General features: G+C 48.0%; 10 protein-coding genes and 1 non-coding gene across 19 annotated transcripts; 6 read left to right on the plus strand and 5 right to left on the minus strand.

Annotated features, from left to right (window-relative positions):
- The first annotated feature begins 13 nt into the window (after positions 1-13).
- Positions 14-1,784, plus strand: FOXG_01818 (uncharacterized protein). The gene is made up of 3 exons (XM_018378846.1): positions 14-494; positions 541-913; positions 964-1,784. The coding sequence occupies exons 1-3, from the start codon at positions 213-215 to the stop codon at positions 1,647-1,649; spliced, it is 1,341 nt and encodes a 446-aa protein (XP_018234832.1). The 5' UTR covers positions 14-212; the 3' UTR covers positions 1,650-1,784.
- On the minus strand, positions 1,726-3,056 carry FOXG_01819 (NAD(P)H-dependent D-xylose reductase xyl1). The gene is made up of 3 exons (XM_018378847.1): positions 2,805-3,056; positions 2,477-2,755; positions 1,726-2,426 (listed from the first exon to the last, which is right to left on the minus strand). The coding sequence occupies exons 1-3, from the start codon at positions 2,907-2,909 to the stop codon at positions 1,830-1,832; spliced, it is 981 nt and encodes a 326-aa protein (XP_018234833.1). The 5' UTR covers positions 2,910-3,056; the 3' UTR covers positions 1,726-1,829.
- A 184-nt stretch (positions 3,057-3,240) lies between these two features.
- FOXG_18193 (uncharacterized protein) lies at positions 3,241-5,451 on the plus strand. The gene is made up of 5 exons (XM_018398244.1): positions 3,241-3,376; positions 3,428-3,570; positions 3,623-4,159; positions 4,209-4,563; positions 4,611-5,451. The coding sequence occupies exons 1-5, from the start codon at positions 3,292-3,294 to the stop codon at positions 5,267-5,269; spliced, it is 1,779 nt and encodes a 592-aa protein (XP_018234834.1). The 5' UTR covers positions 3,241-3,291; the 3' UTR covers positions 5,270-5,451.
- A 595-nt stretch (positions 5,452-6,046) lies between these two features.
- On the plus strand, positions 6,047-7,458 carry FOXG_01822 (alcohol dehydrogenase; the record flags this gene model as incomplete). The annotated part of the gene is made up of 5 exons (XM_018378848.1): positions 6,047-6,279; positions 6,335-6,462; positions 6,515-6,684; positions 6,743-7,198; positions 7,252-7,458. The coding sequence occupies 5 exons, from the start codon at positions 6,047-6,049 to the stop codon at positions 7,456-7,458; spliced, it is 1,194 nt and encodes a 397-aa protein (XP_018234835.1).
- Positions 7,459-7,908: 450 nt separating this feature from the next.
- On the plus strand, positions 7,909-10,391 carry FOXG_01823 (uncharacterized protein). Of its 2 annotated transcripts, XM_018378850.1 has the most exons (3): positions 7,941-8,303; positions 8,354-8,928; positions 8,980-10,391. In XM_018378850.1, exons 2-3 carry the CDS (start codon positions 8,477-8,479, stop codon positions 10,052-10,054), a joined length of 1,527 nt encoding a protein of 508 aa, XP_018234837.1. In that variant the 5' UTR covers positions 7,941-8,303; positions 8,354-8,476; the 3' UTR covers positions 10,055-10,391. The 2 variants fall into 2 exon arrangements, with proteins under 2 accessions (XP_018234836.1, XP_018234837.1); XM_018378849.1 differs by having other exon boundaries at positions 7,909-8,928.
- On the minus strand, positions 10,004-15,380 carry FOXG_01824 (uncharacterized protein). Of its 2 annotated transcripts, XM_018378851.1 has the most exons (5): positions 14,552-15,380; positions 13,787-14,478; positions 12,508-13,730; positions 10,148-12,459; positions 10,004-10,034 (listed from the first exon to the last, which is right to left on the minus strand). In XM_018378851.1, exons 1-4 carry the CDS (start codon positions 14,552-14,554, stop codon positions 10,676-10,678), a joined length of 3,702 nt encoding a protein of 1,233 aa, XP_018234838.1. In that variant the 5' UTR covers positions 14,555-15,380; the 3' UTR covers positions 10,004-10,034; positions 10,148-10,675. The 2 variants fall into 2 exon arrangements, with proteins under 2 accessions (XP_018234838.1, XP_018234839.1); XM_018378852.1 differs by lacking the exon at positions 14,552-15,380 and having other exon boundaries at positions 13,787-14,543.
- Positions 15,381-15,526: 146 nt separating this feature from the next.
- On the plus strand, positions 15,527-15,642 carry FOXG_18194. The gene has a single exon (XR_001936362.1). It is a non-coding gene; the product is annotated as a 5S ribosomal RNA (ribosomal RNA).
- Positions 15,643-16,919: 1,277 nt separating this feature from the next.
- Positions 16,920-17,804, minus strand: FOXG_01825 (uncharacterized protein; the record flags this gene model as incomplete). The annotated part of the gene is made up of 1 exon (XM_018378853.1): positions 16,920-17,804. One exon carries the CDS (start codon positions 17,802-17,804, stop codon positions 16,920-16,922), a length of 885 nt encoding a protein of 294 aa, XP_018234840.1.
- Positions 17,805-18,285: 481 nt separating this feature from the next.
- Positions 18,286-18,957, minus strand: FOXG_01826 (uncharacterized protein; the record flags this gene model as incomplete). Its single annotated transcript, XM_018378854.1, has 1 exon — positions 18,286-18,957. The coding sequence occupies one exon, from the start codon at positions 18,955-18,957 to the stop codon at positions 18,286-18,288; it is 672 nt and encodes a 223-aa protein (XP_018234841.1).
- Positions 18,958-20,303: 1,346 nt separating this feature from the next.
- Positions 20,304-22,932, plus strand: FOXG_01827 (uncharacterized protein). 7 transcript variants are annotated; one of them, XM_018378861.1, is made up of 4 exons: positions 20,307-20,769; positions 20,825-21,039; positions 21,091-21,337; positions 21,425-22,932. In XM_018378861.1, exon 4 carries the CDS (start codon positions 21,993-21,995, stop codon positions 22,773-22,775), a length of 783 nt encoding a protein of 260 aa, XP_018234848.1. In that variant the 5' UTR covers positions 20,307-20,769; positions 20,825-21,039; positions 21,091-21,337; positions 21,425-21,992; the 3' UTR covers positions 22,776-22,932. The 7 variants fall into 7 exon arrangements, with proteins under 7 accessions (XP_018234847.1, XP_018234843.1, XP_018234848.1 ...); XM_018378860.1 differs by having other exon boundaries at positions 20,304-20,769; positions 20,825-21,337; XM_018378859.1 differs by having other exon boundaries at positions 20,307-20,773; positions 20,825-21,337.
- Positions 22,845-24,593, minus strand: FOXG_01828 (uncharacterized protein). The gene is made up of 2 exons (XM_018378862.1): positions 23,049-24,593; positions 22,845-22,983 (listed from the first exon to the last, which is right to left on the minus strand). The coding sequence occupies exon 1, from the start codon at positions 24,447-24,449 to the stop codon at positions 23,448-23,450; it is 1,002 nt and encodes a 333-aa protein (XP_018234849.1). The 5' UTR covers positions 24,450-24,593; the 3' UTR covers positions 22,845-22,983; positions 23,049-23,447.
- Between the last annotated feature and the right edge of the window lie 59 nt (positions 24,594-24,652).

The raw sequence follows: 24,652 nt of genomic DNA on the forward strand, positions 1-24,652 counted from the left end.
ACATTCAATATCAGAATCCCACCTGTGAAAAGATCAATCTTGTTTTTGAATAATCGCCAGAATATTCCCTTACTACTGCAAATGCAATCTATCACAGGGCAAACGGCCTTCTCACCATCGACCATTTTCAAAAAAAAGTGTTGACTACAGAAGAAGTCTCTGTATACTGCGGTATCCTTGTCTAGCACGTCCAGCCGTGTGAACTTATCAGTATGGCGTCTTTCATGGCAGACAATTCTTCATCGCCCTCCAATAGCTGGCCCCTGGATCAGTTTGTCCAAGATCCTGGATATCTCGCATACCAGGAAGAACTTCGATGCCTCATCTTCAACACAGCTCAGACTGCAGCACCATCCCGCGAAGCTTCACCTACACTTGGAAGCTATGGGCCAACTGATGAAGAACTGGCAGCTCAGGCTCAGACAAAGACAGCCCTTGCTTCCGGACGACGACTTGAATACCTCAAGAACTATGTCGCCCAAGTAGCTCCCTGGGTACTTACGTCACGCGTGTGTTTACTCAGTTACTAACACGCTACAGCTCGATATGTTTGATAGTAACGGGGCATTCACTGTTCAAGTACCAGTTCTTGCTCGTAGTTGCCCGGCTCTTCTGTATGCAGTACTCGCCTTGTCCGCTCGCCAGATGGAGCGTAAAGAGGCCAGGCAGCATTCATTCGACAGCCTAGAACTCTACCAAGAAGCTATTCGTCTCCTTAACCCCTTACTTCAAGCCCGAGACCTCACTATAATCCCGATATGCGTCATTCTCTGCTGTCTAGAAATGATGTCCGCAAGTCCACAAGACTGGCGCCGTCACCTCGAAGGGTGTGCTGCCCTCTTCGATTCGTTTGATGTCAACGGTTTCAGTGGCGGCCTCCTTCAAGCTGTCTTTTGGTGTTATGCAAGAATGGGTTTGTAATATTCGTCAAAGTTACATGTTTCTGCATTGACTCTGTTTTAGATCTATGTGGTGCGCTCATTTCTGATGGAACTCAAGGCACATTGGTACCACTGGATAAATGGCTACCTCCTGGCTCAGATCCAAACTCCGCCGCTGATATCTTTAGAGACCACCGCTCACCAGATATGCACGCCAATTACTCAGTATATCTCTGCTCTAAAGTCTGTGAGCTCGTTGCTGACCGAACTCACTATGTCGAGCTTGGGGAGAACAATGGTTGCGATTCTGCAACTTTTGAAAGACGATGGCTACGACTCTGGCACGATCTTCAATCTTGGTTGGAGGATCGACCGGCAGAAGTAGTTCCTGTCCAATTCATTGAAAGTCGACCATTCCCTCAGATTCTCTTTGTTCATTGGGCTGGGATCTCATCTAATCAGCTTTACCACACAGCCTGTACACTGTTGCTAGGGTCGAAACCTCGGGAGGTCAAGCTTGACGTGGGACCGACAGGATCTTCCATCTGGCATGCTAAATGTATATGCGGCATTTCCTTGACCAACCCCCATCAAGGCTGCCTCAATAATGCCATCCAGCCACTTTGGATTGCAGGGAGACTTCTCAGTCACAAGTCGGAACACTTGCTTCTTTCCAAGTTAATTCTGAGCATAGAGGCGATGACGGGGTGGGCAACTAATTGGCGCATTGCCGACCTTGAACACGCATGGGGTTACAAGGTTAGATGAGATTATACCGTCTCCTCTCTTCACTACTGTAGAAATAAATCACGGGAAACGGTTGAAGTTGGTAGAAATATCAGTCAACGAAAGGGGCATCCAGTAAGTAATAAGTTATGAGTCTCATATATTTAAAATCCAAATCATTCATTTCATCCTATAGCTGCATTATACCACCCAGTCCCTAGCTTAAGCAAAGATACGGAGAGGAAAGTTAGGAAGATAAAAGCCAGGATCATTGAACCTCAATCCGCGGTCCAGAGCAGAGATTCTCTCAATTTCTTCTCGAGAAAGGTCAAAACTCACAACATCCAGATTCTGCGCCAGGCGGCTGGGGTTGTTTGACTTGGGAATGACAGCAACGTTGCGCTGCGTCGCCCACCGTAGCAGAACCTGAGCAGGAGTCTTACCATATTTTCCAGCAATGCCCTTAATGAGACTAGACTCAAGAAGTGGCTCGGCACCGTGAGCTCTCTTAGAGAAGATGCCGGGGAGCTCCTTGAAGCTCTGGGGCCCAAATGATGAGTAGGCTGTGACAGCGATGTTGTTCTCTTGAGCCATGGCAATCAGGTCTGGCTGGACAAGGTAGGGATGGTGTTCGATCTGCAGAGAGGATATAGGGTGACGCGTGTAGCGTTGCACATCGTAAAGGGACTGGGCTTGGAAGTTCGACACGCCGATGGACTTGGCGATACCTTGGTCGACAACTTCCTCGAGCGCCTCCCATGTCTCGCGGATGGGGACGTTAGCCGGCTTGACAGTACCCTGATCATCCATCCACCAGGCCTAGACGAATATTAACCCACATGCACAAGAAGAACTCAGATCAAACGTACAGGATAGCGCCGCTTCTCAGGCTCAATATACTCGAGGGCAACCGGGAAGTGAATGAGATACAGATCGATATATCCAAGACCCCACGCCTCATTCTGGGACTTGGCAAAAGCAAGGGCATGTTCTTTCGCGTGGTAGTTATTCCAAAGCTTCGTGGTGATAAAGATATCCTCACGCTTCACAAGTCCCTCCTTGATAGCGCGCTGGATACCTTGGCCCGCTTCCTTTTCGTTTTGGTAATCGTATGCTCCGTCGAAGAGTCTGTATCCGGACTTGATGGCCTATATGGTTGTTAATACAGTTGAATCGTGAAGAAGTACGGGTTCTCACATTGTAGACTGTCTCAGCTGCTTGGTCGGCGGGAACTTTCCAGAGGCCAAAGCCAACCAAGGGCATTTCGTGGCCAGATGCGAGCTTGACGGTAGAGGGAGCCATTATGAGTGATGTAAGATTCAAGATGTGACCGGTGGTGAGAAAAGATAAAGAGGAGGAAACGAAACTCGGAGAGAGCTTCTTGAGCTGCTCTCTTATCCATTTTGGCCTCTCCAGTCTCCGCTTGACGAATACCTCGAAACATCTGTCATGATAGTATCAAAACTGATTGACTACTGACCCAAATCATATACAGTAGCATGATCCCTGCCGTTTCCCGACGCTTAGTTATTCCTCATTTGGTAATATTTGTGAAGCTAACGAGTCAAGATCGGCTCCGAAAACCCCATGTCATACCCCATCTCCCCAGGTCCCACCCCACGTAAAGGCTTCAACTTTCCCACTTCGGAGTTACAGTCTTTTTCATATAAACACTTTATTTGCCATGGGAGACGCTGATAATGAGGCAAAGACCCGCTTGAAGAGAACGAGGACAGGGTGTTTCAAGTGCAGGGTGCGAAGACGAAAATGTAAGTCAATGATCTAATTGCCAGGGTGGACACTTACTAATTCTACCTCAGGCGATGAAGGGAAACCTTCGTGTCAACGCTGTGTTGATGGTGGATTCGAGTGTCAGTATGGCACCAAGTTGTCATTTCTTCAAAAGAATGCAAAGACGTCTTCGGGGTCTCGTAACGCAAAACAATCGTATGCTAAGCTGAGGGTATGTTGATCGAGGACTTCCATTGTTACATGTCTGCTAACATAAGAACTAGTTTGTTGTACCAGAAACAGCAACTAAATCTGGTACACATGTACAGCATAACGAATTCGTCTCGAGCGAGCCTGAGAAGACCGAGGGTTCATCTATAGAGGTAGATGCGACTGCTGCAGCGCAGGAGAATACTTCTCAACACCAAGAACCCTCGCAACAAACAAAACCGCCTGTTCAGCCTCCGCCACCAGCGATAATCAGCCCCAGCGTTGAAACTTACGTCACATCCCATCAAGCTCCTTCTCATAGTCTACAAGACTCTGTAGACTTCAATATCGTTATTTCGCCTTCCAATGCAGCGTATGAAACTGCCCTCGACGGACTCCTCGCTCTAGGTAACGATCACTATGTATCCCCTTCAGCACCTACAGTATCTCAAACCGGCACCGATGGGGGACTGTTCGGACAGCTTCCACAGAATGCGCAATTCGAAGTGAGCGATAAGCCTCGTGGAGATGTCTTCCCCAATTGTCTTCATATGCCACAGGATCGTGCTGTTGAGCTGCTACGACACTACAGATACAATATTGCGCCTTGGGTAAAGTTGTCCCCTCTTGTCTCTGGGAACTATCTAACATGTCTCGCAGCTTGATATCAACGATCCTGACCAGACCTTTGGTTTGTTTGTCCCACGTGTTGCTATGGACTCTATTTATGTTCTTGATTCTCTCCTCTCCCTTTCTTTGGAAACTCTTGGAAATCGTACCCAGCTTGATCCAAATGAACAGCCCTTATTACCTGATACAAGCACTTCTAGCATCGAAATCCTTTGCCGCGTGCTGGTCTTCACCTTTACCACCCTCCGCCGACAGTTCGCCACACAACCAACCTCCTGGTTAAGCCCGTCAAAGAGTACTGGCTATGAGACAATCAACTCGACTCCTTTCCAATTACATCACCCCACTGCCGCGCTGGCTGTGTCTTGGATGGTTCTACGCCTGGGTTAGTTCTCGTCTCATAAATTTCAAGGCAACTTCTAACGAGTTCAGGTGTTTCTGTCGGTCTTATGAACGGCTCTTCAGTCCCTATACCCTCCATCGTCTCTTGCGAAGTTTCTTCACCTATAGGCATGTTGAGTAGAGAACCACTCAGATGCGGGCGAGAACCTGTTCTTTTGTGTGCCGAGGTCCTGAATTATTGCTTCGGGGGTGATATTCAAACTGATCCTGACACGATCCGCCTTCCGGCCGCCCACAGATGGAAAGCATTTTCTGAAGCTCTTCACAAGTGGTACGCAAACCGTCCCACGGACTTCAAACCCATGCTCGAGACTGAAGACGGCGAACAACTCTTCCCTCTGGTGCTCTTTACCAATGGGGCAGCGATCTTGGCAAACCAGTTGTACCATACATCGATGCTGTTGCTCCTACAGAATCGGCCACGTACTCTCCCGAAGGAGCATGGTCGAAACATCTATCTGTCACCACTATGGCATGCTCAGCGAATCTGTGGTATCAGCCTGAACAATGACACGCGGACCAGCTGGGACTTTAGTTTGTTGGCGTCTTTTTATTTTGCTGCTAAGCGGATGACTTATGAGCCCCAGCAGCATGCTATTCTGCGTGGGATTGATCGCATTGGGTCTTTGACAGGATGGAATGTGAATTCATTATCAGCGCAACTGATGCATGAGTGGCAGCCAGATTGAGAACGCTGGTTGTTTGAGTAAGTTTCGTCTTTTTGTATATATGCTTTTAAGCTTGAGGACCGGTGTATCTATTGGTCATGATTTTAGCTGCCAGCCCTATATATCGTTAGAGAATAGAGTATTACTTGTTAACTTTCTATGTACATGATTTCAACAACTACCTAGGTGGTATATATTTAACAATCAAGGAGCCTAACGCATCCAAAGCTATGTATTCTTAAGACTGAGTTGACATACTCTAAGCCTATCATAAACAAAGTAAGTTTGATTTATTAATACTTCTTTCTTATATGGTCAGGTCAGCTAAGGTCCTCTTTGTGGCTCTTCACACATTTCCTTTCATTAATGTTCCCGGCCTACATTGCAAGTCTCCCGTACCCATCTTTCACAAGACCATTTGAAGAGTGAGCCTATAATTTGACTCACCTTGGGGTGCTTCAAGAGATGCATAAATGGAACCTTACAAAAATCAATGTACCGTGGCGAATGGAGGTTTGAATGGAATTTGTTGACGTCCAGAATAGGCAACTTCAAGCCCTCCACTAGTCTTTGGGTGGAGAAGTGGGGAGACGATAACCTCCAAGCCTGTAATATACTGTAGAATACCATCTGTTACACGGACAATGTTGTATGCGAGTAAAATGGGGTGGAATGAGACAAAGATGGCCTTTATTTTCTCACTTGATACCTCTTTCACTCTTTCTTCGTTCCACAGTCCTCCTTGAACCTTTCTTCTCCTCAAACCATCAATCAATCTTCGAGCTACATCCCATCACGATGTGTTCGCTGGCAGCCTCACAACCCCTCACCCATGATGCAACACCAGTAGTTGATGAGCTCAAGGTCAAGCTCAACGGCTATCCTAGCGATCTTCAAACTCTCAAGGCTCCCCTACCGAACCCATCCTTACAGGTCACGGCAGATCACAACTTGAAAAGAGTCGATGCGCCTGTGTATGCACCCAAGTCTGGCGAGGTTCTTCTTCACATCAAGGCCACTGGTATTTGCGGGTGAGATAAGGAATTATCAGTAGCAAGAGATATTGATCGCTGATTATTCGGACAGTTCTGATGTTCATTTTTGGAAAACAGGATGTATAGGTTCCCTTGTATTTGAGGGTGATTGTATCATTGGACATGAGGCCGCTGGTGTTGTGATTCGTGTTGGTGAGGATGTTACAGATCTCAAACCTGGTAAGCAAAAAAAAGAGGAAAATGAAGTATTGTTACTTATACGAATCTCTAGGCGACCGAGTGGCTGTTGAGCCTGGAGTTCCTTGCGGTCATTTCTTTCTGTGTAAAGACGGGCGATACAATCTCTGTGAAGATGTACAGTTCTCCGGGGGTCTACCCTTATGCAGGAACTCTGCAGCGATACAAGGTCATCCTGCCAAATGGCTTCATAAGTATGACAAAGTGGAATTTTGAGGCATGAAAGCATTGAGGAACTAATGACTTTCAGACTTCCCGATAGTGTCTCTTTCGCCGAGGGCGCCCTTCTCGAGCCCCTGAGCGTCGTCCTCCACGGCATAAACTCAGCCCCAATCACCTCGGAACGCCTGCTGTGATCTGTGGTGCTGGTCCTATTGGCCTTCTTGCTCTCGCCGCCGCGCGAGCTTCTGGAGCCCATCCCCTCGTCATCACGGATGTCGAACCCAAACGACTAGCTTTTGCAAAGGATTTCGTTCCCACAGCTATTACGTATCAAGTTGACATTAGCAAGAGCAACGAGCAGAATGGTAAGGCTGTGAGGAAGCTGTTCGGTGAGACAGAGTATGCTCAGCCTAGGGTTGTGTTTGAGTGTACCGGTATCGAAAGCAGTGTATGCTCCGCTGCGTATATGGTACGTCGTGGAGGTGTTCTCATGGTTGTCGGTGTTGGCAGGTCGATTATGAACAATCTGCCTTTCATGCATTTGTCTCTTGCTGAGGTGTGTAATCAAGACTGTTGGTGCTGAGGTGGGACACTAATGATAGGTTACAGATTCAACTTCGATTCATCAACAGATACAAGGATACCTGGCCTGCAGGTATTGCGTGTATTGAGGGGGGCTTAATAGATGCGAAGAAGTTGGTATCGCATGTTTTTCCTCTGGAACAGGCTCTTGAAGGATTGACTTTATCGGCAGACCCTAAGAATGGGTGCATCAAGGTGCAAATTGTGGATGAGACCGAGACAACGTATTTTTAGGAGATTTAGCGGTAGCCGTTGGGACCAAAACAAGATCTTGTCATGACGCTCCTTGTTTTTGTTGGCTTTCGAAGTTCACGATAAATCCTATTCAGGCAGTATTGTGCCTATAGTTAATTCAGTGAATTAACTGCACTTCAAATAAGCCCACTACCTCGTCTTGGTGCATAAATATTTCTTCTGCAAACATTAATGCTCTTAAAGTACAAGTTCAAGACTTATTATCCTGCGATTTGGCTTCAATACCATACGAAATTAAGATAGTATTGTGCAGCTACCCTATAAATTTAGGCGTAGGTCCCGTCTATGGATCCATGATACTGGGATCGTATTAGTGGAGCAGGCACTGAAACAATTCATTGACCGCCACATCTTCAACGGCCTTGTGTTGTACAATAATAGACCTCTAGAATTTTAATTTCAATCGTCTTTTATACAATTAGTGGAGTCCATATTCACAACTTGACATCGTAACGCTCACAGCCCAAGCCTTCCCGTCTTCTCATCCGTCTCAGCTCCAGTTAGCTACAACCATGCCCTGGCTGCCGAGCCCACTAAGCCTCAGCGATCCCAGCGCCAAGTTGGTGTGATGACGTCGCATTCTTCATCGGAAAGGGGGCATCTGACATGGTATTTCGGCCTCTTACTCGTCGTTGCCTGGGCCAAATCTGGGGATGAGGGTGTCGACATGGAACAAGGCTGAGCATTTTAGTTGCCAACCCGCCTACTTGTGTAAATATATAGTAGTTAGAGCTCTTTTGCTTGTAAGAACGTCAGCAGTCTTGTTCCATGTGAAGCGCCTGCTCTTCGTTCTTTACTTGTTGTCACGCGACAGTAGCTCAGACGTCAGTTGTCTTGCTTCCATATTCGGGCTCATATCTAAGTGCCTTAGTAGGTAGCTAAACAAGGACAGGCCAACACCTCGAGTCTCCCAACGTCAACCTACCACTTCCAACAACTATTTCGATTCTCAATGAAAACCTGCTAAAACCTCACATACATCCATAGCATCGCCACTATGGGTGCAACTCAGTACTATCGCTCTCAGATTGGCGAAGAATCCGTCATCGACTACTCTCATACCGACTTCCCCTTCAAGCTTCTCGCCAAGGACGTATACTATTTCTTTGTTTATGTATGGGCACTGCCATGGGTCATCTGGCCTGTCTATCCCTTCAAATGCAAGGTTTTTGATGAGCTCTATCCATCCCCTCAGAACGTATTCTGCGTCGTCGTTCACTTGGTTCTCTTCTTCCTGCAGCTAGGGTTCATCATAGCCCTACCATTCTCTATTGTGTTTCCAGTCTGGATGGCGGCAACAGGTATTGCTGGTTTCATGTTTACCAACTGGCTCATCTGTAAGCTTCTCAATGGTAGTAAGGAAACTTATACCTCGGATGAAAAGTTCGCCAAGGCTCGGCCTGAGCACGCCCATGAACAATGGGTTTTCTTGAACGGCGTTGCTGTTGGGTATGATAATCTCAAACTAAAACATGGTATTCTCCACTGACAAGATTATAGAGACCATTGGATGCAGTCAAACCTGAACCGACTTGCACTGACTTTCGGCCGGCCTATTCTTGGCATTCATAACCAGACTCGCGGAATAATATTTGATGTTGTTGAATGCCTGATACAGCGCAATTTTGGCTACGCAACTGGGGATGTCAGAATTTGCTTCAGACTTCTCAAAGACATCCTCTATGATGAAAGCAAGTCCAAAGTCGTGTTCGTGCTACACTCCCAAGGAGGAATCGAGGGGGGTCTGGTTCTCGATTGGTTGCTCCAGGAGCTGCCACAAGATCTAATGTCTAAACTCGAGGTTTATACTTTTGGAAACGCTGCCAATCACTTCAACAATCCTCATCGCCATCGGTCTTCGCAGATGCTGGCTCGTCTCAAACCCCTATCAGCGATGAGCACTGTTCTTACTGAGTCCTCCTTCGACTCTCCTTCTAGCAGCCCACTCGAAGCCAAGGATGGTCTGGCCCTAAAGGCTCTTAATCCGGTTAGGAAAGAATCTTCTGGTGTGTCGACTCGATCTATTTCCGCTGCCAAAGACAGGTGTATCTTGCATGTTGAGCACTATGCCAATAGTACAGATTTTGTTGCCATATGGGGCATACTGCACTTTGCAACAAACAGGATGGAATCGCGAGAACTCCCACGGTTTCAGGGGCGATTGTTCGCTCGAGCAGACGGCCGCCACGGTGGCCACCAGATGAATCAGCATTACCTAAACGCCATGTTCCCTTTGAAGAAGGATGCTGAAACTGGAGAGTATGTGGGCGCTGATGAAGACAATGAGTTCATGAATGAGGCCATCAAGGTCGGCGAAGAAGGCAGCGCCTCTGCCAACGCGAGAGAAGCCTTCGAAATATCATGGGCTGGAACGCAGGGATTTGGATCTGGCGATGCTTCAACACCGATCGAGGTTCATGGGATCTCAAACAGAATCAAGGAGGCTAGTGACGACCACGGAATCCGTGTGAAGGATGTGAGCCGTTTGTGGAGTTACAGAAATGGTCGGAGTCCTGTAGAACTACCCCCAATGCTTGTCTCCGAGAACGGCGTGCCTAGAACAGCAACTCTATGAGCATGAGAGGGCGAAACATAAGCAGATAAAGGAGATAAAGAAGAGGCAAAGCATCGAGAAGTGTTTACAGCCAGTATACTTGTATGAACATACCCTAAGATCAGTCATGATGGTATTGTTAACAATTAAAAGCACATCATGCGACTGGTGAAATTGTATTAGTTGTAAATGCATTCGTCTTCGTTGAACCCTAGCGAGCTTGAGAAGCCACCGATACATTGATAACGAAGAAAGTCTCACATCTCTTACTGAAAAGCGTGGCAGGTAATGTGATGGTTGACAATGAGGACTCGGGATAATGACCCGTGATGGTTTCACGGAATTAACTGAATGACCACAATATATCCACCATCATGTTCTATCGACGCATAGGAATAGGATGGCAGATACTAGGCTGGACCATCACCACCCTGTTATGATTGCGAAGGAGAGACATTCAGCTTCCTTTCCAAAGAGAGCTTAATTCAATATGCATCTCCAGTGTAAGTCTATTGACCAAAAAATGTTGGTGAGGGGTTCTCGTAACGCTGTCTTTGAAATTTACTCCTTATCCTTTGTCCATCATATAATACATATTTGGCTGCATCCGGGGCCTTTAGTCCATGAAATTCTCCCGAGCTCTTATCGTGATGTATCTGGTCGGGGATAACCAGGAGGTTGGCTATTTGTGTTCCGTCTTCTTCGAGTGGCGGTAGTCTGGCTTTCCAGAGCGTGAGTCGACTCGCTGATTTCTAATGGATAGACTGGTTGCGCAGTTGCTGGCTGCAATCTTCCAAATTCAATAATGCGACCGTGGAATTGGATTCCTCCGGAACCTGATCTCACCATGTCCGCGCCATCCGCCTCCACCTCTGGTCTAGGGCTCGGGGCGATTTCCCTCCTAGAAGCCCCTTCAGAATTCCAGGGCCCTGATTGCCTCAGCTGCCATGATTGATACCCCAAAGAGATATTGTCAGGACTATTTGTGGAACATCGTGGCGAGGGCTCTGTGGCTGTGGCCGCTGGTACACGGCGTGCCCACATGGGAACAGGAGGGTTACTCGAGACAGGTTGATCTGATCTGGAGGAAGAGTTTCGTGACATCGGCTGAGAAGAGTGACTTTCAGGTCCCGACGAGGGTGGTCGAAGGGTGCTGCTTGCAAGGCTATTTGGCAACGAAGATGACAAAACCTCCCCAGTAGACAGAGTACGACGATGATAAGATGCTGGTTGCTGACGATGAGATACAGGTCTGAGGCTGCTCACTGAGTGGCTGGTGATAGGCAGGCCCGGTGCCCACTGGTCAATATCTGCATCGAGAGATGTATCCGAATGACTTGCGCGTGGACGGTCTGTTATGCGATCATGGGTGAGCCAGTCTGCGTTGGCAATCTCCATAGTTGGGATTATGCCATCCCCTGAACCCATGAATGGGTTTTCTTCAACACGCTCACGAGTTATCTCTCGAGGGTGAGAGTCTGGTCGAGGAATAGCCCCCACACTCTGGCCTCTGACTGTCGGCCTTACAACGCGCTCGGCAGGCTCAAAGAGTGGCCTTGATCGAGAGACACTTGGTTCCCTGATCAAAGTCCAACTCTCATTCAAGTCACGTTCAGACACCCTTGGGCTGTTGCCACTTGAACGTCTTTCTGCTGGCCGTTGCTGAGAGACCACGCTCCCCATTAGAGTATCGTCATCCTCATAGAACACCGGTACGGGCATTGTACTATCGTAGGGATATGGTACATCGTTGTCTGCTTCCAGAGAAGGGAAACTAGTGCGCAAGTCCCAAGGGGCTTGCTTTTCTTCCTCGATGTTGTCGTCATCCGGAGTGGTAAAAGAGCTTGACAGAGAAGCACTGTTGCTTTTCTCAAATACCGACACATAAGGACCCCGAACCCATCTTCCTTCAGAGTCTGTGGTCATTGAGCGTGCCAAGGTGCGAATCTTGACTTGCATATCCTCGAAACGGCCTTGCAAGGCTTGCTCAACGGCCATGAGTTCTAGACTCGGCCTATCGACTTCTTGAAGATGCTTCAAAATCCTTCGGCACTGGGTGGCATATCTTCTATAGTCATCTGGAATGCCCATCTCCTTATTGTTCTTGGCACGACTATCTCCCCGGTCGAAAGACTCGAGGAAAACAGCGGCAGCACGTTCAAGCCAAAAACTGTACTGCCCGTCTTTCTTCAAGGCCTCGAGAAAGAAGCTTTGCACGATGCCGTGGATCTTGAGCACATCGAGAGGCTCCATTGGTCTTGAACTAGGGATCGTCTCGCCGGGCGTGCTCACCGATGGGACATCTTCTATCTCGTCACGCTCGATGAGAGCAAACGCTATGAGAACGGTGAATGTCTTGTTAAGACTCCGCTTACCAATCAAGTCATGGGTACGCACAGGAGTGCGCTTATCAAGTGCTTTCAGGCCTATCAAGTTAGCTTCGTTCCGGGAGTGATGGCGGCCTGATAACATACCAAGTGACAGCATCTCGACCGGCACCCGCCCTCCCCAGAATGCGAGTAAATACATGAGGTTAAGCGCCGCTGTCTCCCCTCGTTCCTTAAGCTTTTCTTGCACAGCCTTGTAAGCTCCCAACCCGCCGGTACGGGGCCGCTTCTTGTAAGATCGAATGTACTTTGCCAGTGGCTCTTTGGTAGCTTTCATCTGACCGGCTGCGGTATGGATTGCTAATGGCAGACCTTCAACCAACTGAACTACTTCGAGAGCGCGGTCGAGATCATCCTGAGTCCAAGGTCTCTTCTTGTCCATATCCTCAAGCAGCAACGTCCGAGCATCGTTATCAGCCAGTGGTCCGAGTTCGAGTTTCTGGGGATTGTCAAAGTGATGGTCTCCCGCGATGGATGTGTCGGTAGACGTTAGGATGAGGCTTGAGTTTCTTGCATCGGGGATGCAATTCTTCAGATTGGGGGTGTCGTATAGAGCTCCATCCAGGATGAGGAGCCAGTTCTCTGATCGGTCAAGCCAGTTTCGAACCAAGGGGATCACCTTGCTCGGGTTCTGGAGGGTTGTCTCGTCCTGTATATCAATTTCTGCCCGAGACATGGCATGTTTTGCAATCCTCAAGAATCCATCTTCGAGATCTTCAGGAGTCTTTGTGCGTACCCAGAAGACGCCGCAAGAGTAGTCATGACGATGCTTGAAAGCATATTCCCTGGCGAGATGCGTCTTTCCTCCTCCAGGAACTGACCATATGAGAACAGCAGAAGTACCTTGGTCTCTGCGCTGTCGGTCCATGAGCATGGTATGAAGATCCTGCAACTCTTGCTGTCGACCTCTAAAGAGCGAGTTGGGCCGGAAGCGTTCTGGGTGAACGAAGATTGATTCATCTCTATTAAGTAGCGCCAAAGATGATCCTTCCAGGACTGGTCTCTTCCCTTTGAACGATGATATATCTTGACTCAGCACAGGTGTCTGAGTCTGACTTGTGTAAGGTGACATAATCTCATTTGCCCTTATCATGGCGCGCGCTCGCCTCTCGTCTTCTTCAGCAAGCCATCGTTCCTGGGTAGCAGAGGGGGCCCTTTGAATCCACTGCTGTATAGTGATGGCAATGTTACGAAAGCCTGGGGAGCTGGTGCCATCGAACTTGCACATGTTGGAGTGCGATGCCTCTATCCCGTAGTAAGTGACACCAGGCAACTGAGGTCCAGCTGAGTTGGCGTCAACAATAAAAATTCTATCAAAAAAAGTTAGCTAGGTGACCAAGATTCCGAAGAGGGAAGGGCGACATACTTGTGGCCCTTGATATCCGTTTTCTGATTCTCGCGAACCATATGAATCTCAAAGCGCTGATATATATCCAAAAAGTGACTGTTGATATTCGCCAAGGTTTCGTTGTCTTTCTTAAGAGTCCTCAAAAGCACAGACTCAGAGTCGAAAAACCTCTTGGGTATGACTGCATCGGACATGGCTTGAAGAATGAGACCCCAAGTAGCTGCATCTGAGCCAACATGGGGTGTTCCTAAGAAGACCAGGCCGAAGGTCGAAACAAAAATGGATCGGAAATGTTCAAGGTGAGGTTCGCGAACATCAGATGAGTAGAGGAGAGCTCGTTTGACGAGGATGCCCCCCAGGCTATGGCATACCCAAATGATGGGGTTCTTGAATGTGCCTTCGCTTTGGCGATGGAGAGTCAGATTTGTTATAAGATTCTGCGCATGTTGGTGAATGAAGCTGTCGCTGGCTGTTTGATTGTTCTTTTTGGAATAGACGTCTGCATTATACCCATAGACCAGGACGTTAGCCTGGGCGCCTCTGAGTGCAACTGGTAATAGGTCTAGAGGCCAGAAAGTTCCATTCTTAGCCGTCCATGTCTTGTCGGGCGTTCCATTGAGCCCATGGACAAGAACAATGTCGACTTTGGCCTCTGGATGAGTGTATACCGCTGTTGTCTCGTAGCGGGCTATTGAACGGTTCTCGGACCCCTATTTCAACCACTGTTAGTCAACTGCTGCATGCTGTAAATGAGACTCGACAGGTTCGAACCGTGAAACTCACCATGATGTGTCGTCGAAAATGGGGAAGCTCGATAGTCGTGGTGTCGTTCCAAACATTGGGGAATCCCTGAACAGAGCTAAGTCAAGCAAGCAAGCAACCTTGCAAGAAATGCACGGCTGATCGGCGTATAAATGGCCGCTCGAATCAGAACGAGGCTGTCAACAATTGCGCTGCCTAATAAGTGACGAGTGTGAGCAATCACTTCCTCTCACCGAGGCTGTGAATTGCCCCCCTCCCCCCCCGTTATTCTATTTATCGCCGGGCTGAGTGCGAAGCGCCATCTTCAACTATTGGGGGCCATCACAAGACTCATACCAAACCTAAGGTAGATATTGAAAGCTGAGTCAAATGGCGCATGTCCGTGTCAGGGACAGTGGCTGAGTTCTCGCCCAGCTGAATGGTGCCTGTAGGGCGTTTTTTCGCGTTAGCCGAATGGGTTTCAGCTAGACCTTTTTTTGTAGGTGCATTTTCGGGGGCTGCTATATAATTGGTAGGGGTGTTCGCTCGTTTTATACTGTTAATAGTTGATGAGCATGATGGATGGATGTTTGCTGAAGGAATCCAAACCACGAAAAGCATGGGTTTTATGAGACTGAAATCGCTTAAAGCTCCGAGTAGCTCCGAGTACTAAGTAGCTTCATGGTGCATAAATGGAGTTTATTTTTTTAATCATTTGGAATCTTAGACTTTTAGTCGACTCATATACGCTTTAATAACCTTGTTCTTACGACCAGCATATGGCTAGACACTAAAAACCTCGCGTCTTGAGCATCAAGTCATGGCGGCTGGTAAAGACTGCAGGGCTCTTCGCCTTTTACCGTAATCTAGGTGTACTCTTAGAACTTATTTGCTTTGTGCTTATTGGCAACTCTTCACATGACATGATGTTTCAGAAGGGACATGTCGTTCATCCCTATCGAACAATCTTGATGTTGGCTGCCTTATAGATCTGGTGATGCCCTCACTCAAACACATACGACCATACCTATTAGAGAACTCGGGGTCCCGTCCGCTCCCCCATAGATAAGCTGATAAGGGGCGGATTAGTAGTTGGGTCGGTGACGACCAGCGAATACCTGCTGTTGTATGTCTTTTTGCCAGTTATGTTATCTGGCGGTCATAGAAGACTGGGCATCTTCATAGGATGGGACCGGAAGATCATGAGGCTATGTTCCAACAGGTTTGATCTACACAGCGCCGTGTTGCGCAGCTTGGACGAGTCTGATCAAATGCTGTTTACCTATTGAGACAAGATATAGGGATGACTAGGCAGGAGGCAATAAGTCAAACTCGGCAAACCCCAGCACTAGTAATAAGAAATCTCATTCAGTTATTCGAACTTGGAGCTCATTTGCTACCACATTGTAGAACAATCCGATTTAACCATCCGTTTAGTTGGGATATTTAGCAACAATTAACTGGTTCCTCCTGCACCTTGAGAAATTGAAGAAACAGGCCCTATTTGCTTATAATGTATTTTCATAAATGATCTTATCATGGCTTAAAAGAGCATCTCAGACTTCATCTCAAGTTTAACAGCAGTACCGTCACAGCTTGCCATTTATCTTCGGCGGGTTGGTGCGCATAGGTAGTCAAACTTTGTTGATGTTAGGGGAATATGACAAACAAAAAGCGTCAAATGACACATAGTAGCACCCTGGAAATAGCACTGCTCTAGAACGAGGCACAAATATAGAACCAATGCCTTTCTTGACTTCTGTTAAGTCTATCTGAGCTGAAAGCTTTAATTGGTATTGTCCTTGCGCCGATGCAGGATTTGCAATCCCGATTCGTGGATACAGACCGGAGAAAAATCCCATCCAGACTCGCAGCAGGTTGACCTTTGGCTCAGAGCCTAGTTTTTTGGGCAACCTCTCTTATGTGGCGCATTCAGGGCTAATGCTCATTGATCTAGTCGATATGAATCCAGGCACCGGCGAGTTGCTTTCAGCCGCAACAGTCATCCAATCTCAAGGAGGTTTCCAGGCCATAGCGCAGTTGAGTCATTGCTCACCCCCTTGATACCTTGACTGAAAGCTCGGGAGGCATCCGAGAGCCTCCATGATCCGTAGCCTCATTTTCAGGAAATTGGAAGAATCGACCTCACCTCCATGGGAACATCGCCCTCGGCCTCCGAATGCCTGTTGACGTGGCTCCAGACCTCGTAGGTGTACCCTTGAATGGCCACATTGAACCATGTTCCTTTGCCCAGTTGCATTCAATGTTGTTGTGAATATGATCCGAGTTTCTTATTTGTGGCAGACATAGATGTGCTTGCCGCATGATTCCATCCTGGATATACACCTCGAACCTCCAGTGAAACTGGTCACCACATGCTCAAATGAGCATCGTTTCATTTTCGTAGAGATCAATCTCGTGGAGCAAGCATTATCACATACTCTCTCGTGCTGTGCCCGAATTGGATCATATCCTTATCCCTGAGCTCCAAATATCTGCTATCTGGGATCTTGCTATCATTCAACATCGTTCCATTGGCGCTTTCCAGATCAATAAGGTACGGCTTGACTTTGCCAATTTTGTCGCCAAACTCGTTCCTCTTCTCAACATAGCGAAATTGAATCACGGCGTGTTGCTTGCTGATGCTCGGATGCTCTGCGGGCAAGTCCACAACTGACATTTCTCGCCCGATGAGCCAGCAGCTCCTCGTGCTGAGCTCTATCGTGTCGACAATATCCTGGCCTTTGAAAACGAACAACTTCCAGACATCGCGTGGCGAGGGCTTACGCGCCTCGGAGGGCTCGTGATACTTGAGTGTAATTGTCGTGCCGTCCGCCTGTGCCACTGAATTCGATGCCGCCGCCAAGACGCCCGTGGATCCGAAGTTGGGCTTTTCCTTGGGTTTCTCGGGAGCCTCGCCGGTGGTAACGGCGAAAGAGTCTGCCTGAGATGGTAAAGGGCCAGTGCGCCTCACGGGGCTTCGCTTTGCAACCCGTCTGTCACCTCCCCCGTCATCATCGTCACGTCTTCGCCTTGAACTCTTATCGTCTCGTGATCTTCGACGTCTATGTTCACGGTTTGTGTCTCGTTGACGGTCTCGGCTTCGTGACCTCCGCCGTGAAGATTCTGGTGTCCGGGACCGTCTTCGCTCGCGTCGGTCGCGTGATCGACGACGTTCTCGGCGTCCAGAGTCACGTTCTGTATATTTTGATCGACGATCGTCTCTGTATTCGTTGTCCTCGCCCTCGTAGCGCCTCCGGCTGGGCCTACTTTCTCGTTCTTCGTCCGACGCCATTGTGGTAAGATACACGCAGTAAAAAAAAAGATGCAGGGCAGCCAAGATGACGCAGCTGAGATGGGGAGCTAGATCTGCAAGCTGCAAGACAGCATGAAGAAAAGTGGGCTATGAAGTGCGTGGCTGGTACACTAACTGAGGTGGGCATAGAACTGTGGCTTAAGCACGTGGGATGCGCTTGCACATGCCATTTATGATAAAAGTTTGATAAATTTCCAACTGTCATATCAAAGATAAACTCAATGGACCTGCTCTATGCTACCTCTATTTTCACTTGGGTAGGTAGGTTCATCATCGCTCATACGCCGCCATAGTACTCCAGTAAGCGCAGTTAGCTGCCTGCAAATCCCAAAAGAACCAAAAAATGTTAAAAATCCCGCTGTGGATATCAAATCTCCTATCCCAAAAAAAATCCAAGAGTACGTATCAGTAGAGTCAAAATGTATCGTCAAGTCGTCATGAGGTGCGAAATCGCCAATCATTAAGTGGCAGAAGAAATAGCCATAACGGTTATCCTGGAGCCATTGTCAAGATAGGCTTCAGCATTGGTGTTGAGGTCTTCAGCGCCTTTTCTAGAGACGGTGAGATGCTGCTCAACTTCGTCCCACCAAACATCATCGCCGGCCTCGGCATCTCCTGGGACTAACAAAAGCATACCATTATTGCTACCAAGAGCAATTCTGCAAGAGGGGTCCTTCACAAAGGTCTCGAGAAAGGGGACGTCGTAGCCCTGCATCCCCCGCAACGGTCCCCCACTCTCCACAAAGTCTCTGATCAAATTGCTCCTCTCAAGGCTCCAGAATTGACGGAAATCTTCTGGGCGTGAGAAGGCGTCGACGTTTGTGAGAAGCTCAAGCATGCCTGCCATGCCGTTGAGGACGGGGCTGAGAAAGTGGACGAAGGAGTTGAGGATCTCCTCACGAGAGTATCGGGACTCTGTTTCTGTCCTTAAGGCTGGTGACATGGTGTTCAAGAGAGTAAGAAGGCGTTCCTGGTTCGAGGGCAGCGGTGTTCGGATGTGATAGGCCATGGTGAGGAGGGAGACAAGAGAGAACGTGGAAGACATGGAGGAGAGAGGGTCGGAGAGGGTGGCAATGCTATCAATGTAGATGGCCTTGCTTGGCTGATTTGTGAGCAACTTGGAAGGATGCATGTTGCTGGTCTTGTGTCGATAGGATATAGAGTTTGCTGTGTAGATATATGAGTTGGTGTTGTTGACAAGGTAGGCTGTGGTGTATATAGTGAAGTAAGGTAAGGCAGTCAAAGATTTGTCAAGACTAGAAAGATGATGGACCAAATATCGAAGGACTCAGCTTCTGGAAGGACATGCCAGACTATTTAATGAAAGGCAAAGCTCCATTCTACTAGAGTTAAAACAAAAGAAGCGCCGACTCCCCCCTCCCGTCCCCCTTCCAGAGACGCCATCCCATCTCCGTTGGCTCCGTTTCCTGACCTGTGGTGTGTAAGTGACCTGAGGTGAGAAGCAGCAGAGCAAAGTGGATGAGAACCCTTAGCGAGACCCTAGTCCCTAGGTACCTCAGACAAGGTAGTTAATTACCCAATAAAGTCACTCATGATAGCAAGGTGGTTGATTGACAGGGCTCCAGGCCCCCACGAAAGGAGCCTCTGGAACCGCGCATCGGGTAATTCCCAACTGAGCTTGGTCTTGACAGTGGCTGGCTGTAGTGGTATGGCCAGCGGAGTCAGCGCATCGCATTTCCCATGTCGCCGCCTGAAGATTAGCGGCAGCACAAGCACAAGCTCAGGTTTTGATTCATGTCTATGTTTTGTGTATTTTTGGCCTGTGAAACTTGTTGAGAGTGCAACTTTCACATGGCAAAGCTGTCTACCCATCTCTTGTATGTGATGTCAGTTGAGATGAGAGGGTTCAACAAGATGTTGTACCATATACGGACGTGCCTTGCCTTGCGTGTCATCATACACCCAAAGATTCCTATACTCGAGCTGTTCCAAGTTTGTTGATATCAAATCAATCGAGCTTGTCCTATCCTGTCTCAGGTCCAACTTGGAGGCATTCTTTTCTTGTCACTCGGGCCTTTTACTCCCTCTGATCCCTTCTTGGCTGACTCCCTTTTCTGTCCCTCCATTATGGGATCGTCTCCCGTCCTTCCCGCGGCTTACGCGCTTCCAACTTTTCAGGCCAGAAAATATTGTTTTTGACAACCATCAGAGCTCTGGAAACCCCCACTCACGTTTCTACTCTGTGCCCTCCATCAATGCTAGTCCATCCTCTCACCTCAGCCTGGGACGATCACACACTTGTGTCAAGCCAAGGAGTGGAGTATTCGGTTCTCGTCTCTTGAGCCTAGAATTAAGAGTCTGGTGAAGCTGCGCGGCCCCCAGATTCTCTCATTCCTTTGTGTAACCGCCTTATTTAATAAGCACTGTAGATGCAATGTACGCACGTGTTCCCGACTCTACCGAACATGACTTGCGGCGTAGTCTTCGGTCGAATTCAGTTCGGGTTCCGTCCCTCTCTCACGTTATGCCGTTCCCATATCAATCTCATCTGTCTCTGACTTTGTCTTTCTTTCTCTCGAATGCAACGCTCCGTTATGTCATGCTGCGTCTCTCGGCACGTACGGTTTCATGCAATCGTCATTGGTTGGGCCATCTGTGTTATCAAACACAACCCTGAATGCCCTCACCACAAGTCTCCTGACAACTGCGGCCCTTTTCCGGATAGCGAGCAAAAAACAGGTGATGAAATCTATACTTTTCGGTGTTACTCAGATTGCACATTAGATCTCGTGTAGATCGCATGTTGATATTTGATCTGGATGGTACGTCTGCCGCAGAGCCTCAACTCTCATTCAGCCCTTTGCTATATGAGTTGAAGCAATAGCCATGTTAGCCCTTGGTTACTGGAACTGGCTGCCTAGTCTATTGTATCAGCGCGTTGCATTCCAACTAGCCCTTTACAGAGTTGCTGAGCCCTGAAGCTGTTTGTAACATCTCCTCGCATCTCCTGACATCCATATCCTAACATCTCCGCTCAGACGTATTCTTGTTCTGTTATCGTGGATGACATACGAGTGCCGTGACTTTTCTTTCTCGTTTCTAGAATATCCTGACTCCGCGGGCCGATTTTTCGATAACTGGGTCTTCATTGATAAGTACCCACCATGTTTGCCCTAGGTACTTTTCTGTCATGCTCAAGAAGCGGGTCTATTGTCCATGGCTGTTAATAGCAACCATGAGGAAAATAGAGGCGGTAAACAATTGTAGTCTCTATGCGTTTCCAATGTTTTAATACTATGGATAGGTGCCAAACATGCTGGTATACAGGGTTATACTTCACCACTGATTATTTGATACTATTTTTGCCTAGCCATGCCCAGACTCTTGCAAGGGGTGTTCAACATCGCGCCTTTTATTATTAGGCTCTTGATACACGATCATGGAAAGATTGTTTCTAGGTTGTTTGAAGATCTCGTAGATCAGTGAAACGCGAACTTTCCTTCACATGGTGTTTTAATTTAAGCTTGTTCGCCGCATGCTGTGTTACTATTGTTAGTCTCTTCGCTTTGCAAGGTTGCCCCTAAGTTTGTAAGTCAGGGTCTTCGGCTGATACATTTGTCGGACGATCAACAATGCAGTTACAACAAAGCTTGACCACGTGTACTATTTATTGTACTCGAAACGCCAAAAAAGCCTCGCTATTCACCGTTTCACCCAGTGGCTCAGAGTCTTGGCCGGCCAGTCACTCGGCTCGGCTCGGACTTGAACTCGCAACGGTGGCGTCTCTACTGATTGAACCGTTCAGACAGCATGAGACCGTTCGGCGCCATGGTTGCAATGCTGTCTATGCAGCGACGCCAGTTCATCACTTCAATTCGTCCAGGATACAGGGTGCGATATGGTTCCTATGAAGCATCACAGGATGAAGCTGGCGACTTACACCGAATGACTCAACCGGCGGCTTACTACCAGGCATAATACCATCAGGAAAGACTACAGGCTTCAATATTCAGACAGCTCCTTCAGCTTCCAAATCATTCCGTAAAATTCCAATAGCTAGCATACAGCAAGAAGAATTAATATGTAAATATGTGACCTCCCACAGTGAAAGATTGTGATGGAAATCAATTACGTCACGGAACCAACTACCTATTCTCTGCATCGACTGTGGCACTTAACTACAGTCAATACAACACACAAACTGCAATGTCGACCACCAACAACAACCCTGAAAACTACGCCCTCTTTCGAGACTGTTTGTCCACTACTCTCCTTCAGCCCGCTTCTTCGGCCCCGGACCCGCCCAAGCGCCGTCGGCGTGGTAAGAACACCGGTGCTCCGCATGTTACATCCACCCCGGCCCCGGACCCGGAGAAGGATGCCGAGGAACTTGCTGAATTCGTCGACTATCTCGCTACTGAGATCTTTGACAACCTCCCAGAGGAGCTGCAAGATCTCGAGTATCGGACATGGCGAGAGGACGAAGCGTTACAGGAGCAGTACTCTCTCCCACTCACTAAAGACAGCCTTTTGTTGTTCAACCTACCACCGTCTGTCATCGAGACCCTCACAACTTACAACCTTATCTCTGCCGATCCCTATGTTGAATCACATCTCCCGTCCTCCCCAGAGTCATTCCTCCTTCCCATTCTCACCTCGTACATAACTCCTCTCATCGAGCCACCTCCTGCCACACGTTCAACTCGGGCTGACGCGTGTGAGCTATGTGCCCGATCCTGGGTTCCTCTGTCCTACCATCACCTCATCCCGCGGTTCGTGCATGAAAAGGCCGTTAAGCGAGGATGGCACCGTAAAGAAGATCTGCAGAACGTGGCGTGGCTGTGTGGTGCCTGTCATCGCTTTGTTCATCACTTCAAAACGCACGAGGAGCTGGCACGGGACTACTACACTGTTGAGCTGTTGCTGGATGAGGACGAGGTTCAAAGATGGGCTAGCTGGGTTGGTAGGTTGAGATGGAAAGGAAGGTAGTTCCAAGCAGTGACTTTCACGAGTAACGAAAAGAAGGGATCATTGCATCATACAAAGCGTTCTAAGATAGTGATATTTCATGAATTTTATGGACTTGTTGAATATTTATTGGAGCATAGTATCAATTCTGAACCTTTATTGCCTTGTGCTGAGCAGCTTTACCTTAAAGCTTACGACCATAGTAACCCATAGACGATATCTTGTGCAACTACATGAAACTTATGAGCATGTCTAAAGATGGATCCAAAGCTGTTATAGACTATACCGGCATACATTGGTCTTGTACTCACATCCTTCTATCATGACCCACCAAATATCTACTCATTATCTGCTTATCTGTTGAGACGCCATGGCAATGGTTGAGGAACTGTGGTTGAGTGAGATAAGAATTGAGAAATTTCTGTTGAGGCGTTTCTGTGGTGACAACTCATTGAGTCCAGGCCAGATATGCAACCTGAATCTAACATGGTCTCATAATGCAACGAGGAAGACAAAAAAGGTTGCCTTAGGCAAGCAATACGTCTTCCATCTAGGCGTGAGGATATTGCTGAAAGCAGCCTTTGTGATGAACAATGATGTCTTGAAGCTTTCCTATTGTGTTAATATCGGTTAAAACAGCACGAGGTGTCTATCTATTTCTCATAAAATAGTCATGACACGGCATTGTCACAGTTAATCATGATCCTCCTCGATCAAACCTGGACAACCCTCCATCTCAGCATCAGGATAGGCCATTTTGCACCAGAAACAATACTGGTGCTTCTCTCTCAGATACTCCAACACGCTCTTCAACCGCTCCCCAATCTCGAGCTCATTGAACTGGTCCAGCTCCTTGTCTTCTTCGTCGAGATCTTCAGCCGTAGCATACACCGTATGTCCCTTCCCCAATGCCCTCTTGTCGTCTGCATCTTCCTGGTCGTCTTCGTATGTTGGTAGTCGCGATAGTGATTGCTCAAGATCGTAGCGCATACGTCGGTCGCGTTCTACTTCTTCTCTGTGTCTGACTAGACCGCGATAAACAATTGGTATTGACTTGAGAGGGCGGGATGATATCGGTCTTGACTTTTCCTTTTCATCTTTAGAATCTGGTAGTGAAGCACCAGGGCCATAAACTTCTGTCTTCTCATCGTCCATCCTCTCTGCCGTGCGCTGGGCTGCAAAGAACTGCTTCTCAAGCCTTGCATCCTCGCGCTCTTTTCTCACACGCTCGCGATACTCGTCTGGGTCCATTTTAACAGCTTTCATGTCCCTCTCTTCAGCTGCTTCTCTGACTTTGCGCTTCTTTTCATTATCCAACCCAATACCTCCACGGTCGTCCTTCACGCTGACCTTGATAGGCTCTGTGCGCCCGGGAGCAGCTCCATCTTCTGTCTTTTTTCCTAGCCCACCGCCTGTAAACCCCATCTTGGCCATCATGGCGAGTCCTTTGCTCTTTTTCGCCTTGGCATCGTCAAGCATTGAGGTTGAGAGAGCCTTCTCACGTGCGGCTGCTCCTTCCTCTGCGATTTGCTCTTTTGACTTGATGATACCACGTGCGCGCGATTCACGCTTCAATCGTTGTGTACGCTGTATGGATGTCTCTTTTACAGGTGTTGGGTCGTCAAAGGACATGTTCATGTAATCATCCTCCTCTTCATCTTGTGCCCCTACGCCGTTCTTGTGTTCAGTGCTCATACTTCTTGTTTGTGTATTTGTGGACGGTTTGCTTTGCAGTTGATAGGAGCGAGGTTGAGGCGTAGTAATGTTCTGATACTGCAAGATTTGACGGCGATAATGAAAGCGGTTCAAAGGACAAAACAGTAGGCTCCACTAATTTTTATTAGTGCTTGAAGGGCTTCAGAGAGGAAGAAAACTCCGGACCTCTATGCTAAGTCATA

This window comes from Fusarium oxysporum, chromosome 5, assembly GCF_000149955.1.
Source record: "Fusarium oxysporum f. sp. lycopersici 4287 chromosome 5, whole genome shotgun sequence".
NCBI lineage: Eukaryota > Fungi > Ascomycota > Sordariomycetes > Hypocreales > Nectriaceae > Fusarium > Fusarium oxysporum.

What these genes read in the sequence shown, in the direction of transcription:
- FOXG_01818 (XM_018378846.1), top strand. Translation starts at nt 213, where the DNA reads ATGGCGTCTTTCATGGCAGACAATTCTTCATCGCCCTCCAATAGCTGG. An exon ending in TCGCCCAAGTAGCTCCCTGG is followed by an intron (nt 495 to 540) that starts GTACTTACGTCA and finishes AACACGCTACAG; the next exon opens with CTCGATATGTTTGATAGTAA. An exon ending in TTGGTGTTATGCAAGAATGG is followed by an intron (nt 914 to 963) that starts GTTTGTAATATT and finishes ACTCTGTTTTAG; the next exon opens with ATCTATGTGGTGCGCTCATT.
- FOXG_18193 (XM_018398244.1), top strand. Translation starts at nt 3,292, where the DNA reads ATGGGAGACGCTGATAATGAGGCAAAGACCCGCTTGAAGAGAACGAGG. An exon ending in AATCGTATGCTAAGCTGAGG is followed by an intron (nt 3,571 to 3,622) that starts GTATGTTGATCG and finishes CATAAGAACTAG; the next exon opens with TTTGTTGTACCAGAAACAGC. An exon ending in GATACAATATTGCGCCTTGG is followed by an intron (nt 4,160 to 4,208) that starts GTAAAGTTGTCC and finishes CATGTCTCGCAG; the next exon opens with CTTGATATCAACGATCCTGA.
- FOXG_01827 (XM_018378856.1), top strand. Translation starts at nt 21,993, where the DNA reads ATGTCGACCACCAACAACAACCCTGAAAACTACGCCCTCTTTCGAGAC.
- FOXG_01824 (XM_018378851.1), bottom strand. An exon ending in ACGGATATCAAGGGCCACAA is followed by an intron (nt 13,731 to 13,786) that starts GTATGTCGCCCT and finishes TTTTTTTGATAG; the next exon opens with AATTTTTATTGTTGACGCCA. An exon ending in GGTCGAGATGCTGTCACTTG is followed by an intron (nt 12,460 to 12,507) that starts GTATGTTATCAG and finishes CTAACTTGATAG; the next exon opens with GCCTGAAAGCACTTGATAAG.
- FOXG_01819 (XM_018378847.1), bottom strand. Translation starts at nt 2,909, where the DNA reads ATGGCTCCCTCTACCGTCAAGCTCGCATCTGGCCACGAAATGCCCTTG. An exon ending in CAGCTGAGACAGTCTACAAT is followed by an intron (nt 2,756 to 2,804) that starts GTGAGAACCCGT and finishes ACAACCATATAG; the next exon opens with GCCATCAAGTCCGGATACAG. An exon ending in CTGAGAAGCGGCGCTATCCT is followed by an intron (nt 2,427 to 2,476) that starts GTACGTTTGATC and finishes ATATTCGTCTAG; the next exon opens with GCCTGGTGGATGGATGATCA.
- FOXG_01823 (XM_018378849.1), top strand. Translation starts at nt 8,477, where the DNA reads ATGGGTGCAACTCAGTACTATCGCTCTCAGATTGGCGAAGAATCCGTC. An exon ending in TTGAACGGCGTTGCTGTTGG is followed by an intron (nt 8,929 to 8,979) that starts GTATGATAATCT and finishes ACAAGATTATAG; the next exon opens with AGACCATTGGATGCAGTCAA.
- FOXG_01828 (XM_018378862.1), bottom strand. Translation starts at nt 24,449, where the DNA reads ATGAGCACTGAACACAAGAACGGCGTAGGGGCACAAGATGAAGAGGAG.